This window comes from Schistocerca cancellata, chromosome 1 (assembly GCF_023864275.1).
Source record: "Schistocerca cancellata isolate TAMUIC-IGC-003103 chromosome 1, iqSchCanc2.1, whole genome shotgun sequence".
In the NCBI taxonomy this organism is placed as follows: domain Eukaryota; kingdom Metazoa; phylum Arthropoda; class Insecta; order Orthoptera; family Acrididae; genus Schistocerca; species Schistocerca cancellata.
In genome coordinates, this window is record NC_064626.1 from 256,286,212 (window position 1) to 256,306,114 (window position 19,903).

General features: G+C 45.5%; 1 protein-coding gene across 5 annotated transcripts in view; it reads right to left on the minus strand.

The window, feature by feature from the left end:
- Window positions 1-19,903, minus strand: part of LOC126159422 (fatty-acid amide hydrolase 2-A-like) — a 193,262-nt gene that overhangs the window by 55,094 nt on the left and 118,265 nt on the right. For all 5 annotated transcript variants that reach the window (XM_049916571.1, XM_049916536.1, XM_049916564.1 and 2 more), the window contains 3 exons: window positions 17,391-17,608; window positions 11,644-11,755; window positions 951-1,108 (listed from right to left, as the gene is read on the minus strand). In XM_049916571.1, coding sequence (XP_049772528.1) covers window positions 951-1,108; window positions 11,644-11,755; window positions 17,391-17,608 — 488 coding nt within the window. The remainder of the gene's footprint in view (window positions 1-950; window positions 1,109-11,643; window positions 11,756-17,390; window positions 17,609-19,903) is intronic.

A 19,903-nucleotide genomic window follows, 5' to 3' on the forward strand; every position in this document is an offset into this window, starting at 1 on the left:
TATATTTCTGGCTGGATTATGATTGTTTCTGCCATCAGGTGTTTCTTCTATCAGTAGCACTGGAGAAGTAATCTCTTCTTCTGGTCATTATTTTTTTCTTTTTTTCCATTCTGCTCGAATACCTACGTTATTTAAATATAAAATTCATCAAATATGTTATTTATGATATCTAATTGTCATTTTTTATGCAAAATTCACATATTTCTTGTTTCTAATTACATGTACTGTACAAAAACCCTGGTTTCATTGCAAATAAAAAATTTTAATTACCATTTTTATAAAAGATGGTTTAAAGTTTAAAAAATTAAAAATTAATTGTTTTAACGTGAGGTATTTATACTTCAAGGAATACTCATGGAACATGCACCTTCGCTTAAAATTTTACCATGGATGGGAATCGAAGCAGGACCACTCACCCAGTAAACAGCCACACGGTCCTTTGGAAAGACGACTGTGGTGTAGAACAATAAGGAATCTCAAAAAACGGCAAAGACGATTTCCTTGAGACTTTTTGATGGTTACATGGAACTTCTTTGGCTAATTGATATTTGAGTTCTGACCATCCTGTACCAAATATAAAAAGTACAAAAAATCGACAGCCGTGTGGTGTTCTTGTAAGATTTGTACTGCCATCACTATTGTGCCCTTAAGGCTGTATGCCCAGTCTGTGTAAAATTGGAAATGTCTATTCGAAGTCTACAGCTGGCTGGAAAGGAGATAACGGAGCAAAAATATGAAATGAATAAATCAGCAACAACTGGCGATGCGAGGATGCGGGGATGCGAGAAAGCAAAACATGTCGGTGCGTAGTTACTAGGCGACAAATCGGGGCAGAGAGCGGACAACAACAAGTTACGCAATGAAAGGCTCACCGGTGTCGGTGCGTAGTTACTAGGCGACAAATCGGGGCAGAGAGCGGACAACAACAAATTACGCAATTAAAGGCTCACCGGTTGCAGTAGACGCAGCCTGGGGGCGTGTTTGCCCGCCATGGCGTGCAGCACGGCCGGAAGATCGACAGCGTAGCGGCACATGGGCGACACGCTGAAGAAGTCCGACCAGCGCGGGTCCGTCGCCACCGGCAGGTGGCCCTCGTCTGACACCACCCCTGCCACAAACCAGACGCACTCGCTAAAACTCTCCAAAGCAATATTACACTACTGGCCATTAAAATTGCTACACCAAGAGAAAATGCAGAGGATACACGGATATTCATTGGACAAATATATTATACTAGAACTCACATGAGATTACGTTTTCACGAAATTTGGGTGCATAGATCCTGAAAAATCAGTACCCAGAACAACCACCTCTGGCCGTAATAACGGCCTTGATACGCCTGGGCATTGAGTCAAACAGAGCTTGCATGGCGTGTACAGGTACACCTGCCCATGCATCTTCAACACGATACCACAGTTCATCAAGAGTAGTGACTGGCGTATTCTGACGAGCCTGTTGCTCGGCCACCATTGACCAGACGTTTTCAGTTGGTAAGAGATCTGGAGAATGAGCTGTCCAGGGCAGCAGTCGAACATTTTCTGTATCCAGAAAGGCCAGTACAGGACCTGCAACATGCGGTCGTCCGTTATCCTGCTGAAATGTAGGGTTTCGCAGGGGTCGAATGAAGGGTAGAGCCACGGGTCGTAACACATCTGAAATGTAAGGTCCACTGTTCAAAGGGCTGCCAATGCCAACAAGAGGTGACAGGGACGTGTAACCAATGGCACGCCATACCATCACGTCGGGTGATACGCCAGTATGGCGATGACGAATACACGCTTCCAATGTGCGTTCACCGCGATGTCGCGAAACACGGATGCGACCATCATGATGCTGTAAACAGAACTTCGATTCGTCCGAAAAAATGACGTTTCGCGATTCGTGTACCCATGTTCGTCGTTGAGTACACCATCGCAGGCGCTCCTGTCTGTGATGCAGCGTCAAGGGTAACCACAGCCATGGTCTCCGAACTGATAGTCCATGCTGCTCCAAACGTCGTCGAACTGTTCGTGCAGCTGGTTGTTGTCTTCCAAACGTCCCCATCTGTTGACTCAGGAATCGAGACGGGCTGCACGATCCGTTACAGCCATGCGGATGCCTGTCATCTCGACTGCTAGTGATACGAGGCCGTTGGGATCCAGCACGACGTTCCGTATTACGCTCCTGAACCCACCGATACCATATTCTGATAATAGTAATTGAATCTCGACCAACGCGAGCAGCAATGTCGCAGTACGATAAACCGCAATCGCGATAGGCTACAATCCGACCTTTATCAAAGTCGGAAACGTGATGGTACGCGTTTCTCCTCCTTACACGAGGCATCACAACAACGTTTCACCAGGCAACGCCGGTCAACTGCTGTTTGTGTACGAGAAATCGGTTGGAAACTTTCCTCATGTCAGCACGTTGTAGGTGTCGCCAACGGCGCCAACCTTGTGTGAATGCTCTGAAAAGCTAATCATTTGCATATCACAGCATCTTCTTCCTGTCGGTTAAATTCCGCGTCTGTAGCACGTCATCTTCGTGGTGTAGCAATTTTAATGGACAGTAGTGTAGTTCATGAAAAAAACTAGGTACTGGCAGAATTGAAGCTGTGAGGACGGGTCGGGAGTCGTGCTTGGGTAGCTCAGATGGTAGACCGCTTGCCCGCGGTGGGCAAAGGTCCCCATTTCGAGTCTCTGTCCTGTACACAGTTTTAATCTGCCAGGAAGTTTCATATCAGCGCCCACTCCGCTGGAGAGTGAAAATCTCATTCTATAAATATTAGTTCGTACCTACGCTTCTGCTGGCGTTCACCTCCCCCCTTCCCCGTCCCCTCCTAGTTGCTGTATACAGAAGTGTTACGCAACAGTTCCCATAATATATTTATTAAAATTATTACGTGTTGCCTAAATCGTATGCTGCATCACCACTTCCAATTAGTCACCTGGGGAGGGAGTACGCCGATGTTAACGTTTCTGTCTTATCTGAAATACGTCCTGGAAGTGTTTCTTCGTTACGTGTTCGGTATCCTCCGCGATTCCGCTTGCTTCTCCGCCACTGCATTAAACCCTCACTCAATTTCATTTTTATCTTGAGGAAGGAGTGTTGGTATGTGACGCTGGCGAATCACCCATACTGACTTCGATTTCATCATCGACATCTAAATATGGATGGCCGATAACAACATAAGCTCCACCTTTGTGGCAAAGAACCAATCGTCACCGACTGAGCGCCGTGTCATCCTCAGCCAGTGGTATCATCTGGATATGATATAGCGGCGCAAGGCAGTCAGCCGTGCTGACCACTCACAACGAGACTTTGCCTGCCCATTATCATTGATTTCGTCCCAATTTATGGTATATCAAAGGCTTGGCGAGAAATGAAAGTGACGGAAGTGAGAGTTCCAGTTGGCATAGCATCTGAAAGAAAACAGTATTTTTGGTGCGGGTCAGGTGAGGCATGAGCCATTTATGTTTGCATAGCTTGAAGGCAGCGCAGCGGAAAAAGTTCAGAGAGGTAATCCGAGTATCGAGTCTATGTGGAATTGTTTTTCAATTTTTACATTAATTGCACTGCACGTAAACCTAGATAATGTAAATACACTCCTGGAAATTGAAATAAGAACACCGTGAATTCATTGTCCCAGGAAGGGGAAACTTTATTGACACATTCCTGGGGTCAGATACATCACATGATCACACTGACAGAACCACAGGCACATAGACACAGGCAACAGAGCATGCACAATGTCGCCACTAGTACAGTGTATATCCACCTTTCGCAGCAATGCAGGCTGCTATTCTCCCATGGAGACGATCGTAGAGATGCTGGATGTAGTCCTGTGGAACGGCTTGCCATGCCATTTCCACCTGGCGCCTCAGTTGGACCAGCGTTCGTGCTGGACGTGCAGACCGCGTGAGACGACGCTTCATCCAGTCCCAAACATGCTCAATGGGGGACAGATCCGGAGATCTTGCTGGCCAGGGTAGTTGACTTACACTTTCTAGAGCACGTTGGGTGGCACGGGATACATGCGGACGTGCATTGTCCTGTTGGAACAGCAAGTTCCCTTGCCGGTCTAGGAATGGTAGAACGATGGGTTCGATGACGGTTTGGATGTACCGTGCACTATTCAGTGTCCCTTCGACGATCACCAGTGGTGTACGGCCATTGTAGGAGATCGCTCCACACACAATGATGCCGGGTGTTGGCCCTGTGTGCCTCGGTCGTATGCAGTCCTGATTGTGGCGCTCACCTGCACGGCGCCAAACACGCATACGACCATCATTGGCACCAAGGCAGAAGCGACTCTCATCGCTGAAGACGACACGTCTCCATTCGTCCCTCCATTCACGCCTGTCGCGACACCACTGGAGGCGGGCTGCACGATGTTGGGGCGTGAGCGGAAGACGGCCTAACGGTGTGCGGGACCGTAGCGCAGCTTCATGGAGACGGTTGCGAATGGTCCTCGCCCATACCCCAGGAGCAACAGTGTCCCTAATTTGCTGGGAAGCGGCGGTGCGGTCCCCTACGGCACTGCGTAGGATCCTACGGTCTTGGCGTGCATCCGTGCGTCGCTGCGGTCCGGTCCCAGGTCGACGGGCACGTGCACCTTCCGCCGACCACTGGCGACAACATCGATGTACTGTGGAGACCTCACGCCCCACGTGTTGAGCAATTCGGCGGTACGTCCACCCGGCCTCCCGCATGCCCACTATACGCCCTCGCTCAAAGTCCGTCAACTGCACATACGGTTCACGTCCACGCTGTCGCGGCATGCTACCAGTGTTAAAGACTGCGATGGAGCTCCGTATGCCACGGCAAACTGGCTGACACTGACGGCGGCGGTGCACAAATGCTGCGCAGCTAGCGCCATTCGACGGCCAACACCGCGGTTCCTGGTGTGTCCGCTGTGCCGTGCGTGTGATCATTGCTTGTACAGCCCTCTCGCAGTGTCCGGAGCAAGTATGGTGGGTCTGACACACCGGTGTCAATGTGTTCTTTTTTCCATTTCCAGGAGTGTATATTGTATTTGATGTGATGAAACACTATGTGCAGAAGAACAAATTTCTTCTGTTAATTCACTCTTGGGGCGGCCGATCATATCCACAATTGTACGACGAGTTTTTTCAAGCTGAAGAAGGTCTGCCATTGTGCAGTATGAAACTTCGCCCCCTCCTCACCGCCAAATGCAATCTGCTAGTGCAACACTACGATGGCCATAGTCAGCTAAATACTTTGAACAAAAAGCTTCAAAACTGCTCTTATCTTGTCGAGAAGGAAAAGGAAGTCTCATCTCGACAGGCTGCATCAAAATATTGAAATTTATTCCCGAAATTCAACTTAAATGTAGTAGGTATACACTGAGGAGGTGACAAAACTCGTCGGATATACACGTATACAGATTGGGGTAGGATCACATACACAAGGTATAAAAGGGCAGTGCATTGCACTCAGGTGATTCATCTGAAAAGGTTTCCGAAGTGATTATTGTTGCAAGATGGGGACTGACAGGCACTGAACGCGTATGGTAGATGGCCGTAGACACAAGGGTCATTCCACTTCGGAAATCGTTAGAGGATTCAGTATTCCGAAATCCATAGTTGTCAAGGTTGTGCCGAGAAAACCAAACTTCAAGCGTTCCCTCTCACCACCGACAAAGAAGTGGCCGACAGCCTTCACTTAGCGACCAAGAACAATGGCGTTTGCGTAGAGTCGTCAGCGCTGACAGACAAGCAACACTGCTTGAAATAACCCCATAAATCAACGTGAATGTAACTCCATCCTCTGTCTGGAGCGTGGGACTACGGCTGGTCAATATCCAATAATACAATACCAATCGCCGTTATTTAGGTTTTATTTTTAGGCTACTAGTTTCGACGATACATTGCGTCATCTCAATTAAGCAGCCCTGAAGATGACTTAATATATCGTCGAAACTGGTAGCCTAAAAACAAAAGCTAAATAAAGGCGATTGATAGCGTATTATTGTAAATCAACGTTGGACGTACGACGAACGTATCCGTTAGGACATAGTCGTGAAATTTAGGATTAATTGCAGCAGACGACCGACGCAAGTATTTTTGTTAACAGTGCGACACCGCCTGCAGCGCCTCCCTAAGCTCGTGACATATCGGTTGGGCCCTAGACAACTAGAAAACCGTGACCTCGTCAGATGAGTACCGATTTCAACTGGTAAGAGCTGGTAATAGAGTTAGAGTGTGGCACAGACCCAACGAAACCATGGACCCAAGTTGTCAACCAGGCGTTGTGGTAATGGCTCTGTAACGGTGTGGGCTGTCTTTAGATGGAACGGACTGGGTCCTCTGGTCAAACTGAATCGACTGGAAGTGGTCATGTTCAGCTACTTGGAGACCCTTTACAGCCATTCACGGACTCCATGTACCCAAACAACTATGGACTTTTGATGGATGTCAATGCACCATGTCACCGGGCCACAAGTGTTCGCAATTGGTTTGAAGAACATTCTGGACAATTTTAGCGAATGATTCGGCCACCCAAATGGCCAGACATGAATGCCATCGAACATTTATGGGACTTAATCGAGAAGTTAGTTCGCGCACAACATAATGCATCTGCAACACTTTTGCAATTATGGACGGCTATAGAGGGAGCATGACTCCAACGACTTGGCGTGTCCGTACAATGTCGAGATGCTGCACCACGTGGAGCAAAAGCAGATCCGAGACGGTATGAGGATGTATCTCATGACGTTTGTCACCTCATTGTGGAGGTACTACCTAAAGCGACACATGAAGAACTACAGTTTTAAATCGGAAATCACGAGATGTTCGAGTGTGGGTGAATGAATGAATAATGTATGAGAAGAAGTAGATATGTGTATGACATATGAAAGGTTGGATCGGTGCAGAGAGCGTACTCTGACAGCCTTAGCAGTAAGGCGACCGCTCGCGGTAAGTGAGACATCCGGGTTCAGATACTGGTGCAGCACAGATTTTCATGTCACTTTAGGTAGTACATCTATACCTATTAAAGTTGAATTACAGAAGTAAATTTCATCATCGGCGAATGATCTGGCGTCAACCTAGGAAGAGATCTCATCTTCCCGGTGGTTTGGAGGGGGATAGTGATGCTACTCCTGGCCTCAATGTATGGGGAGCTATCGCGTATGACTTCAGGTCATAGCTGGTAGTGAGTGAAGGAACTCTAATGGGATAATGGTACGTAAAGGACACCTACGTCCTCATGCGTTACTCATCATGCGAAGCATCGTGGTAATACTTTTCAACATGACAATTTTGTCCACACATGACACGCGTCTTTATGAACTGTCGGCATGACGTTCAGGTACTGTCATGGCCATCAAGATGCACAGATTTGTCCCCGATAGAACGTGTGCGGGACAAGTTTGGGAGTCTACTCTGTATCAGTTCCAGTTCCAGGAAATCAAAACCAGTTTCAAAAGTTGTGGGCCAGGTTGCTTCTGGAGATGACAAACGGATTTATGACACCCGCTTTTACCATGCATCCAGATCAGAGAGAGTACAAAGTCATACAGATAACGGCTCATTCTCTCAAGCTCTTTGTAAATTTGATTCTATTTTATAATCACTGAAATAACACCATAGATCCTCTCACCTGCGAAGCTTCCTTTAGTTTCCTCATCCCCTGCTCGATGTTTCACTTCTTTGGTCAAGCAGAAGAAGTATAAAAAAAACCCAACCCAACACGCTGCTCTTTCAGTTCAGCTATCGCAAACAGCAAATTGACGGATACACAATAATGGAACCATGCTCATCAACAACTAACCAAACCTCCCAGCTCGCAGGCACTTGCCACACTGACCCAAGAAGGATGTATAGTGACGCACCTGAGCGCAATATTGAAATGTCGCTAACACATCCTCGTATTGTCTGCACACCCTTTTCACTGCACTTCCAAGTGGAATACATGGGATGCGTGTAGCTGAAGTGATTAGGACTGCGGAACTGTACTTTATATCGACTTTTGGAATTCAGTGAAGTAAAAAAGACAACATATGCTCCAATCAGGTTACATGAACGATGCGGCGCGGAATCAAAGAGGACCTGGACAGTGGTATTTTCCCTAAAATCTCCCTCGAAATCGCTCCTTTTCCTGCCTGCAATAATCATTGGCAGACCATGACGAACAAGAATTCCAGATACCCGAAACATAACATTGTTCCACAGCTGCCTCATTTCACAACATACGTTGTTCCACACCTTGCTGATTTCACAACATTTTATTTGTTGATACTGGCAGTTTCGGCCTTTAAGTTGATATCTAACGTTCGACCTACGAGTAAACAGGTATCATCATGACAAAGCTTTGTGAAAAATACTCAGCGCCTTATGTAAAGCCCGTCTGATGGTATCGTTAAGATGCATGAGTAATAAATTGTAAAACTACTATGTGTAAAACATAGCAGATTACATGGTACAGCAAACACTCAAGGCAGCAAGAAATAGCACTGATAAGTATAACTGAAGTCACTCATGTAGGAACAAATAAAATATAATTACAAAATCAGTCAGTCTGTAGAATAATGTTGTCCTTTGGAAACCATATATTGGCTGGGGACCCAGAAGCAACAAAACACATTTCAAATATATTTGATGAGGTGTAAGTCAGGCGAACGTGCAGACCAAGAAAAAAGGTGTAAGCGGCCTTCCACTTTTTCTTGACGTATATAGCTGTGCATTGCCTTACTGAAATGTGACCTACTTTAAGGATATGCAGTACCTTCGACTTTATAACCTTCCTACTGCCCAAGTTTTCTTCAGTACATAGGAGTTTATCCAGTGGCGCCTCAAATAAACGCATCTAGCGTTCGTCCTCCATGCCACTCAACAATATAAGCTACAAGATAGAGTCCTTAACTTAAGTTCCTACCACTTTATGTCATTTTAAGTGGGAGTAAGACAAAATAACTACTTTTCGCAAACTATCATGCCACCGATGGCATTTACGAGCTCGGGCCAATATGGGGTTTGCGTGGTTTCTAGACAGTGGAAGCTGGCGGATGCTTGTCATTAGCACATTCCACAAAAAAGTGTCAAAATATCAGTGTAGACCTGTAGGACAGAGCTCTAATGTCAAGCAACATTGTAGACGAAGCTTTATGGTGGCTCACGGGTGTCCAGGCAATATGACAGTGATCCCGTATTGTAGTGACGTTGCATGATCTATTACTCGCTCGTTGTTGCTTAATACCATTTTGTTTCCAATGTTTCCATCCTGTACATGAGCCCAGACTTACCATTACTCAAGTCCGCTTCCTGGAAGTCAGTAATCTTGGGGGGAGCTTATCCGAAACGGCTAAGTTTGTAAATTGTTCGTGTGCAGTCGTGGATAAAGACCAGAACCGGCACCGACGCAACTATGGCGCACCAAGGACCGTAGACGAAAGGGGTGAAGACAGCTGCGGAGACGTACGAGATGCGACAATAAAGTAATGAGACTGATGTGAAAAAATATGTTGCTTACCGTTTTAGTCAAGTTTAGTGTTGTCTCCTTCAAAGTAGTTCCCTTCTGATTGCTCACACTTTTTCCAGCGCTTTTGCCATTAATGGTAACATTTCTGGAACTCATCTTCTGTAATATCCTCCAAGACCCTCGTCACAGCTTTTTGGACATCTTGCGTTGTTTGAAAATGGTGTCCCTTGACCGCCGTTTTGACTCTTGGAAATAGAAAAAAGTCGCACGGAGCGATATTTGGTGAATAAGGTGGCTGTGCTAGTACTGAAATTTGTTTTGAGTTCAAAAATTGCTGAACTGACAGAGCAGTATGGGAAGGCGCATTATCACGATGCAGAATCCAATTATCAGCAATGTTGGTACGGACACGAAGAACTATTTTACGAAGTCTTTCTAAAATTTCTTTGTAGTAATATTGGTTAACTGTTTGTCCAGGAGGCACCCACTCTTTATAAAAAAATTCCCTTGGAATCAAAGAAGCACACAAGCATGCATTTCACTTTCGACTTTGACATGCGAGATTTTTTTGGTCTGGATGATCCCTTTGAACACCATTGCGAACTTTGGCGTTTTGTCTCTGGATCGTATTAAAAAAAAAAAAAACTTCCATCACCAGTGATAACACGGCTCAACAATTCTGGATTGATTTCCGTTTGCTCTAACAGATCGGCTGCCACATTTTTCCGTGTTTCTTGCTGTTGTGGAGTGAGATTTTTGGAGACCATTTTTGCACAAATCTTCTGATACCAAGATCTTCAGTTATCATTAGACAAACCATTTCTCGATTGATTCAGTTCTTCTGCAATCATTTTCACTGATAATCTTCGATCAGATCGTACGAGTTCACGCACCCTGGCCAAGTTGACATCCGTCCGTGAGGTTAATGGTCGTCTACTGCAGTCTTCATCTTCAACATTCGTTCTGCCTTCACTAAACATTTTATTCCAACGAAAAACTTGAGCTCTTCACATAACCTCCTCTCCAAAAGCCTTCTGAGGCTTACCATAAGTTGTCGTCACGTTTTCAGTCAATTTGATGCAAAAAGAAATGGCATGCCATGGCGCAATATTATTTGGTTCCATTTCCATGACAAGAGACACAAACACCTGTTAACTTATTATAGCACAACTCACGACTGAGCAGTTGCATCGATGTGCCGCTTGGACTAGAAGCAGCTTATAGACCAAGGTCAAAGATATTGTGCCTATGCAAGCAAACAGGGTTGCCACATCTTGCAAAGAAAATCAGTCTCATTCCGTTATTGTTGCACCCCGTATATGGGCGAATAGACGTGCAACTGCTGACAACCGACCACCCTGATGAACCAAGGAGCTACTAAGAGTGTCTCCCAAGCAACCGTGCAGCGAACGTTGCTGAGTATGGGGCTGCACGACAGGCACCTAGTTCATGCACCCATGCAGCCTGCTGTTCGCAGCGAAGAAAGCTGGAATTTGCAAAAATTACGGCAATTAAAGGTCCACTGAGTGGCGACAGGTGACATTTTCAGATGAATCACGACTTATGCATCATCGGACAGATGGCAGTTGGCGTGTACAGCGTGGAACATCTGTAGGAAACACTCTGTAACAACTATCGGGAGGGCCCATGCCGGAGGAGGGAGTGCTATCGTCTGGGGAATGTTTTCGTGGCGTTCCCTGAGTGATCTCATCATTCTGGGATGCACAGTGAGTCAACACAAGTATTTATTTGTCCTTGGGGACCATGTCCACCCTTCGATGCTATTTGTTTTTCCTCGACACGATGACGTATACCAGGAGGACAATGCGACGTGTCACACAGCTCGCAGTGTACTTGCGTTGGTCTAAAGCACCAGGGTGAGTTTACCGTACTTCCCTAGCTACCAACCTCTCCGGGCTTAAACACAATCCAGAATCTGTGGGACCACCGTGATCGGGCAACGGATCCTCAAGCGAGAAAGCTAGAACAGCTGGCCACCGCACTGGAGTCGACGTGGCTCAAAAGCCTTTAGATACCCTCCAGAATCTCATTAACTTGCCTCCCGCACGTCTCGCAGTGGTCCGAGCTGCAGAAGGTTGTTATTCAGGCTTTGACAAGTAGTCACATTAATGTGTTCCTCGTATTGCAGTTTTCACAAACGTCAGTGGGTTGAGACAGTACAGAGGTCAGAACAGGAGATAGGAGCAAGAAGCTACTCACCAGCCGTCGGTTTGTGGCCGAAGACTCCGCAGAAGAGCGCCGGCAGCCGCGCGGAGCCACCCACGTCAGAGGCCAGACTCACCAGCGACGCTCCAGCGCCCAGCAGGGCCGCCTGCAAACAGTCGCTCACGTCATCAGGTCTGCAACGTCATTGATATACAGGCTGTTTCAAAAATACATACACTGGGGATGGGTTCCACACACCAGAACAAGAAAAAAAGTTCACATAAATATATATTCTAAAACCCACAGTTTTCGAATTAATAATGAAAGTTCACAATTTAGGTGACTGGAGGGCATCAACTCATAGTAAAGTCTCGAAATGTTCTCCTCTTGCTTCTAAACACGCATGCACTCGTTGAATCATGGATTGTCACACCCTTTGAAATTCTCCCTGACAATTTCGAATGGTTTTACAAGCTTCCATGAAACGCCAATAAAGAGTTTCTCCATCCAGGTGGTCCGCTGCATGGACCAATTGTTTACGGCGCCCCCAGACATAACAATCCGAAGTACTGAGGTTCGGAAAACGTGCAGGCCAAGAAACTGGTCCTCCTGTACCATGGATGAAAGGCAACAAGCGGATTCTATATTCCTACGTTTCCGAAAAGCTTTTGTTACGATACCCCACTGTAGACTTAACGAAGATACGAACACACGAAGTAGATTCCGAAATACGTGACTGACTCGAAGACTTATTAAGTATTAGAACCAAGTAGGTTGTTTTCGACGGCGAGTACTGATCAGAGACAATGGTATCGTCAGGAGTGCCCCAGGAAAGAGTGGTAGCAGAGTTCTTGTTCTCTGTACACATGAATGATCTGACGGAGCAAAAATCTGCGGCTGTTTGCTGATGATGCTGTGGTGTACGAGAGTGTGTCGTCGTGAGCGACTGTAGGGAGATACAAATTGAATTAGACAAAACTTCTAGTTGGTGTGATGAGTGGCAGATATCTCTAAATGTAAATTAATTGCGATGAGTAGAAAATCAATCCCGTAATGTCCGATTACAGCATTAGTAGTGTGGTACTTGACAGAGTCACGTCGATTAAATATTTAGGCGTAACGTTGCATGGCGATGTGAAACGGAACGAGCATGTGGGGGTTGTGGTAGGGAAGATGAATAGTCGGCCTCAGTTAATTGGGAGAGTTTTAGGAAGGTGTAGTCATCTTTAAAGGAAACTACGTACAAAACACTAGTGCGACCCAGTCTTCTCCTCGAGTGTTTCGGATCCTCACCAATACTGATTAAATGTAGACATTAAAGCAATTCAGAGGTGAGCTGCTGAATACGTTACCAGTAACTTCGACAAATACGCGAGTATTACGGAGATGCTTCGTAAACTCAAATGGGAATCTCTGGAGGGAAGATAACATTCTTTTCGCGAAACACTACTGGGAAAGAATTTTTAGCATATTGCAGCCCCGTCAGCAACTGTGATGCACTAATATTTTGAAGAATCAGCCTCAGTAGCACAAATTTTCTGGTCTTTAGCAGGTTTCGGCTAAATTAATCTAGCCTTCTTCAGAAGCATAAAATTACTATAACAAGCCAGAGTAAGGCACAGTGAACATTAAAATTAAAACCTATAGTACCGTGGTACCATGTCGAATTAAACTTAATTGTCCCTGCCAACGGACCGCGTGGTGAAGCGATGCCGGGGCTGGACTTCAGCTCAGTAGTTTTAATTCGACATGGTACCACGGTACTATAGGTTTTAATTTTAATGTTCACTGTGCCTTACTGTGGCATGTGATACTAATTTTATGCTTCTGAAGAAGGCTACATTAATTTAGCCTAAACCTGCTAAAGACCAGAAAATTTGTGCAACTGAGGCTGATTCTTCAAAAAAATTAAAATACTACTGAGAAACTTCAGAGGACGGCATTTGACTACAGAATAATGCTACTGCAGGCAACGTACATTTCCCGTAAGTACCACGAAGATAAAAGACATTAGGGCTGATACGGAGGCATGTAGAGACTTCTTTTTCCGTCACTCTCTTTGCGAGTGGAACAGGGAAGGATGTGACCGGTAGTGATACAAGATACCCTTGTACTTTTTTTACCTTTACAGCCATCATATTTAGCTACTAGAAGCTCTTCTTAAAGCATTTGAGAAGGCAGCAGTGAGAAGGCGTACTCGGTAGGAGTATCATGAGAAAGACCGCCTTAATTGTGGTCCCTCTCCGCTATTGGCTGCTGTGTTCGGAAGTAGCGCGCCAAAATGATAAACTTCTGTTATTAATATTAAAAATACTAAAGTGAATTTACTTGCATTTTATGTAAGAGCATTTGTCAATATCAAGGTATCATTCCATTACTTTAAAAACGTTGATTATCATCTGAATAATAAACAATTGATAAACGAAAAGGTAGACGAAGCACTTCGGAGATCTTCGGGTCTAGCTTAACTTGGATGGCGGGCGAGGTGGTTCAGCTGTCAGATCAGAATTCGATCGGCAATTTCGGAGAACAGACATGTTGTCTGTCGCGGTTAATTAACAGTCTCTGGGTTTTGCACATGTAATTGAGAACTAGTTTGATAGTAATTACGCAAACCAGCAGTTCATTATTTTGTTTATTCTCTGTGAAAATCTGAAGAATGGAAATTACTTGTGATTCGTGAATTGGGCAATAATTGTGCAGTTTCTCGTATTCTGCTAATAACAAGCAGCCTCAAGATAGCGGATTCACAAGCTATGTGCTGTTTTCTGCTCAGGGGTCAACAACTATAGAAGAACATTTTTCTGAGCTTACGCTTTCAATTCAGCGCTGTGGAAGAAACTAGGCACATCGCGAGTTCCACAGTCTTAATACAAATGACATCACTGACACGTCATCTGTGGTAACTCAGAGCAGGTATGAGGGGAGGAAATTTTTGAGGGAAGTAATTTATCATCTATCTATATCCGAATCCCGCTCCAGCTACTGCCGGGTCTGGGCGCTGACGAGCCCTCTCCATTTGGCTCGCTCCTCCCACCACTTTTCTTCCTCCACTTGCTGCCAGGTCACACCACTCCTTTCTACAGATATTCTCACTCCCATTTTCCACCGTGTTCTTGGGCGCCCTCTAGGTCTTTTCCCATCCACCTTAAGTTCTTCCATAATTTTGGGGAGTCTCTGCCCATGCATCCTCTTAACATGCCCATACCATCATAACTGCAAAAAGGTGAGAATTTAAGGAGATGGGACCTGGATAAACTGACTAAACCAGAGGTTGTACAGAGTTTCAGGAAGAACATAAGGGAACAATTGTCACAAATGGGGAAAAGAAATACAGTAGAAGAAGAATGGGTAGCTTTGAGGGATGAAGTAGTGAAGGCAGCAGAGGATCAAGTAGGTAAAAAGACGAGGGCTAGTAGAAATCCTTGGGTAACAGAAGAAATATTGAATTTAATTGATGAAAGGAGAAAATATAAAAATGCTGTAAATCAAGCAGGCAAAAAGGAATACAAACGTCTCAAAAATGAGATCGACAGGAAGTGCAAAATGACTAAGCAGGGATGGCTAGAGGACAAATGTAAGGATGTAGAGGCTTATCTCACTAGGGGTAAGATAGATACTGCCTACAGGAAAATTAAAGAGACCTTTGGAGAAAAGAGAACCACTTGTATGAATATCAAGAGCTCAGATGGAAACCCAGTTCTAAGCAAAGAAGGGAAAGCAGAAAGGTGGAAGGAGTATATAGAGGGTCTATACAAGGGCGATGTACTAAATATTATGGAAATGGAAGAGGATGTGGATGAAGATGAAATGGGAGATATGATACTGCGTGAAGAGTTTGACAGAGCACTGAAAGACCTGAGTCGAAACAAGGCCCCGCGAGTAGACAACATTCCATTAGAACTACTGACGGCCTTGGGAGAGCCAGTCCTGACAAAACTCTACCATCTGGTGAGCAAGACGTATGAGACAGGCGAAATACCCTCAGACTTCAAGAAGAATATAATAATTCCAATCCCAAAGAAAGCAGGTGTTAACAGATGTGAAAATTACCGAACTATCAGTTTAATAAGTCACGGATGCAAAATACTAACGCGAATTCTTTACAGACGAACGGAAAAACTAGTAGAAGCCGACCTTGGGGAAGATCAGTTTGGATTCCGTAGAAATATTGGAACACGTGAAGCAATACTGACCCTACGTCTTATCTTAGAAGCTAGATTAAGGAAAGGCGAACCTACGTTTCTAGCATTTGTGGACTTAGAGAAAGCTTTTGACAATGTTGACTGGAATACTCTCTTTCAAATTCTGAAGGTGGCAGGGGTAAAATACAGGGAGCGAAAGACGATTTACAATTTGTATAGAAACCAAATGGCAGTTATAAGAGTTGAGGGGCGTGAAAGGGAAGCAGTGGTTGGGAATGGAGTGAGACAGGGTTGTAGCCTCTCCCCGGTGTTATTCAATCTGTATATTGAGCAAGCAGTGAAGGAAACAAAAGAAAAATTCGGACTAGGTATTAAAATACATGGAGAAGAAATAAAAACTTTTAGGTTCGCCGATGACATTGTAATTCTGTCAGAGACAGCAAAGGACTTGGAAGAGCAGTTGAACGGAATGGATAGTGTCTTGAAGGGAGGATATAAGATGAACATCAACAAAAGCAAAGCGAGGATAATGGAATGTAGTCGAATTAAGTCGGGTATGTTGAGGGTATTAGACTAGGAAATGAGACACTTAAAGTAGTAAAGGAGTTTTGCTATTTGGGGAGCAAAATAACTGATGATGGTCGAAGTAGAGAGGATATAAAATGTAGACTGGCAATAGGAAGGAAAGCGTTTCTGAAGAAGAGAAATTTGTTAACATCGCGTATAGATTTAAGTGTCAGGAAGTCGTTTGTGAAAGTATTTGTATGGAGTGTAGCCATGTATGGAAGTGAAACATGGACGATAAATAGTTTAGACAAGAAGAGAATAGAAGCTTTCGAAATGTGGTGCTACAGAAGAATGCTGAAGATTAGATGGGTAGATCACATAACTAATGAGGAGGTGTTGAATAGGATTGGGGAGAAGAGAAGTTTGTGGCACAACCTGACAAGAAGAAGGGACCGGTTGTTAGGACATGTTCTGTGGCATCAAGGGATCACAAATTTAGCTTTGGAGGGCAGCGTGGAGGATAGAAATCGTAGAGGGAGACCAAGAGATGAATACACTAAGCAGATTCAGAAGGATGTAGGCTGCAGTAGGTACTGGGAGATGAAGAAGCTTGCACAGGATAGAGTAGCATGGAGAGCTGCATCAAACGAGTCTCAGGACTGAAGACCACAACAAAAACTGCCCATGCATCGCCTTAACATGCCCATACGATCTCAATCTCTTTTCTTTTTCAATTTCTTCTCTCATATTGTCTTGTTTAAGGTCCTTTCTAATCTCTACATTCCTTACTCTGTTCATTCTTGTTTTTACCTTTAACTGCTCTGAGAAATTTCATTTCCCCTGCTTGCAGTCTGCTCCAGTCTCTTTCTGTCATTGTCCATGTTTCTCCACCATAGGTGACAATAGGGAAGTAATAATTCTTATAGATAAGGAGTTTCGCTTTTTCTGAAACTTCGTTATTCCAAATCAGGTGTTTTATTGTTTGGTAGATATTTGGTAGGAATTAATCATACACTCGTAAATCCCTTTCACTATCTATATCCCTCTCTCTCTTTTAATTGCCGTACCCTCCGCCACGTACTGTACGGTGACTTGGCGGAGTATGTCTGTAGGCGTAGATACAGACGTAAATCTGTGAGGAACACTCACCTCTCCGCCAGAGGAGCCGCCGGGCGTGCGGCGCGTGTCGTAGGGGTTCCTGGTGACGCCGTGCAGCTGCGAGTAGGTCTCGAAGAAGAGGCAGTACTCGGGCGTGGTGGACACTAGCAGCGGGATGGCGCCCGCGGCGCGCAGCTGCCGCACCACCAGCGCGTCCTGCTCGGCGCGCACGCCCGCCCGCGACACGTTGGCGCACGCGTGGCACAGCCCTGCACAAAACCATAGCACGCTGCCGAGTCCCGCGTTTGTTTCTTTTATCGTTACTTCTAGCTGGAAGCGGTTCAACACGCCGCTTTTCGTGCCACGCTTCACCTTCAGCGAATACGTTCGCCGTACGTTCCACTTCGATTTCTGCAGTTATTTCACGCAGTGTTGCTTTTCTCTGTTAGCCCTGAGGAAATACGCAAAAGCCACTGCTCTCGGTCAGCACATTCCGCCCTAAGTCCGTACGCAATACATTCTCGCAAACGGAGCCCGTATGCCCTATGTTGCCTTGTTTCCCGCGCTTTCCAATAAGACGAAACTGTACTGTCTGCCATCGGGTTCCCCTAAATGGCAGGCAGCATCGCATAACAGCCTCGCTATGAGGGAAACAAACAAACAGCCAAACAGGCGAAGAAATCAGGTAAACACGCCGAAGATTCCAGTCGATTAATAGGAAACTTTCCTTGCAGAGGTCGCCGCGACATATCCGGCCACGGATTCCTACGCCGGGTTCCTGTTGGCTCCAGTTCACTATATAAGCCCGGCCGGTCGAACGCAGACCAGTCTTCGGCCGCTGCTAATGGCAACCGCTATAGCAGAGTCTCCGAGAAGATATCACCGAAGCCGCTGTACTGCACTGCCGATCGAAGTACCAGCCGACTGAGAGGAACCACATCTCCGGCTAGATCGACGGACATCTACATCTATGAGGGGGCCGTACGAACTCCCCCTCACCAATTGGATTCATACTGACAGAATGCGTAGACCACGACTAGGGCCTTACATACGTAAATAGGAAAATGCACGTTTCACCCGTTTCTGAGAAAGACTGTAAGGTGCCTCTTACGTGAGGAAGACATTTTTACCAGTTTTAATAAATTGTCTCTTATTGATGTATTCACGATAGTTAGCAAGTGCTGTAGTCGGAGAGCATTTCCCACGCTGGTTGGCTAGGTGACGAAGCGACCATATTCGCTCGTAGTGGGGTGGGGCTCGGCGCTGGACCGTAGCAACAAGCGTCAGCCTGGGAAATATACATGACGGGAAGTACCGCCATCTTGGCGTCAAAGTCACCGATTTCGTTTATTTATATTTAACAATTAAAGTCATTTATGACAACTTGAATACTAGGAGGAGCCTCTGGATGTTTAAAGCTATTTATCATAATTTTGCCTCGTTAAAATTCACACCCGTTCATTAACAAATGCATATCTTAGTAAGTACGAATTTGATCGGAAATCCAAGACCTGTGACGAAACTAGTAAGAGATACGGACTGCAGGCCAAAGTCGGCAGTCGGCGTTAAGAACTATTCCTATCTTGTTCGATGGTAGCCATGCTCTCGGTTACGAGTAGTTTGTGACATGAGTGTTTCACTGCTGATCTAATAGGAATAAAAATGATATTACGACATTCTGAACGTTAATTTCGAGTAAATAGATACCCCAAAGTTGATCGACAGCAATTTCAGATAATTAGCTTCCACCGACAGAAACATCCAATGCGCCAATGAAGAATCTGCACGGGACGACATTTACGAGAGCTGCACCGCGCACAGGTAGGAGGAAATCCGACGACACGACCCATCAAGACGGATCAAGGAAGGTCCGACTTACACTCGCAAATTCCGGGTGGAAATGCTGACCAGTTATACTGTACGTCACATATACCACTCTCTACCGACTCGCGGCTAAGCTGAGTAGTAACAGTATCAGTTTAGAAGCGAGGGGATCTTGTAAGACGAGTTTGAAAATCAAAGGCGTGCTTATGCTGTAAGCTTTGTAAGGGCACCAGTGTTCAAGGAATCCGCAGCCTGGCTTGTGGCGTCGATAGTTACGATGCCACAACGTAGGTGCACGCTCTCGCAAGTTGGCACTACGAGAGAAGACTGACTACGCCGACCACAGCGCCCTCTGGCCGACGCTGTGGAGCTCAGCGAGTGCCGTCTCGATTTCGATTCTCATTAAGAGCAGACTGCCTGAAAAGATCGCTTCTACTACCGAATGTGCTAGCTTGCTACTGAGACTTTGTATTAGATTAGACATGGACTACGGATTCACACCTACGTGCTCATCCTAGCCAAAGTTGTGTATGTCTTTGATATTTACTTGTGTTTTTTGACTCTAGTAAAATGTGTTAAAGTTACATGCAGTACCGAAGTGCTTCACCTCTCCTGCCCCTACTCGCTTCCTTCACTCTCGGCCTATATTACAGCAGACCCACGCGCCACCTATCCAGGCGGGATACAAAAGTGATAGTAAGCGCTTCGTATCATATGCATATCATTGAATAGGATTGGGG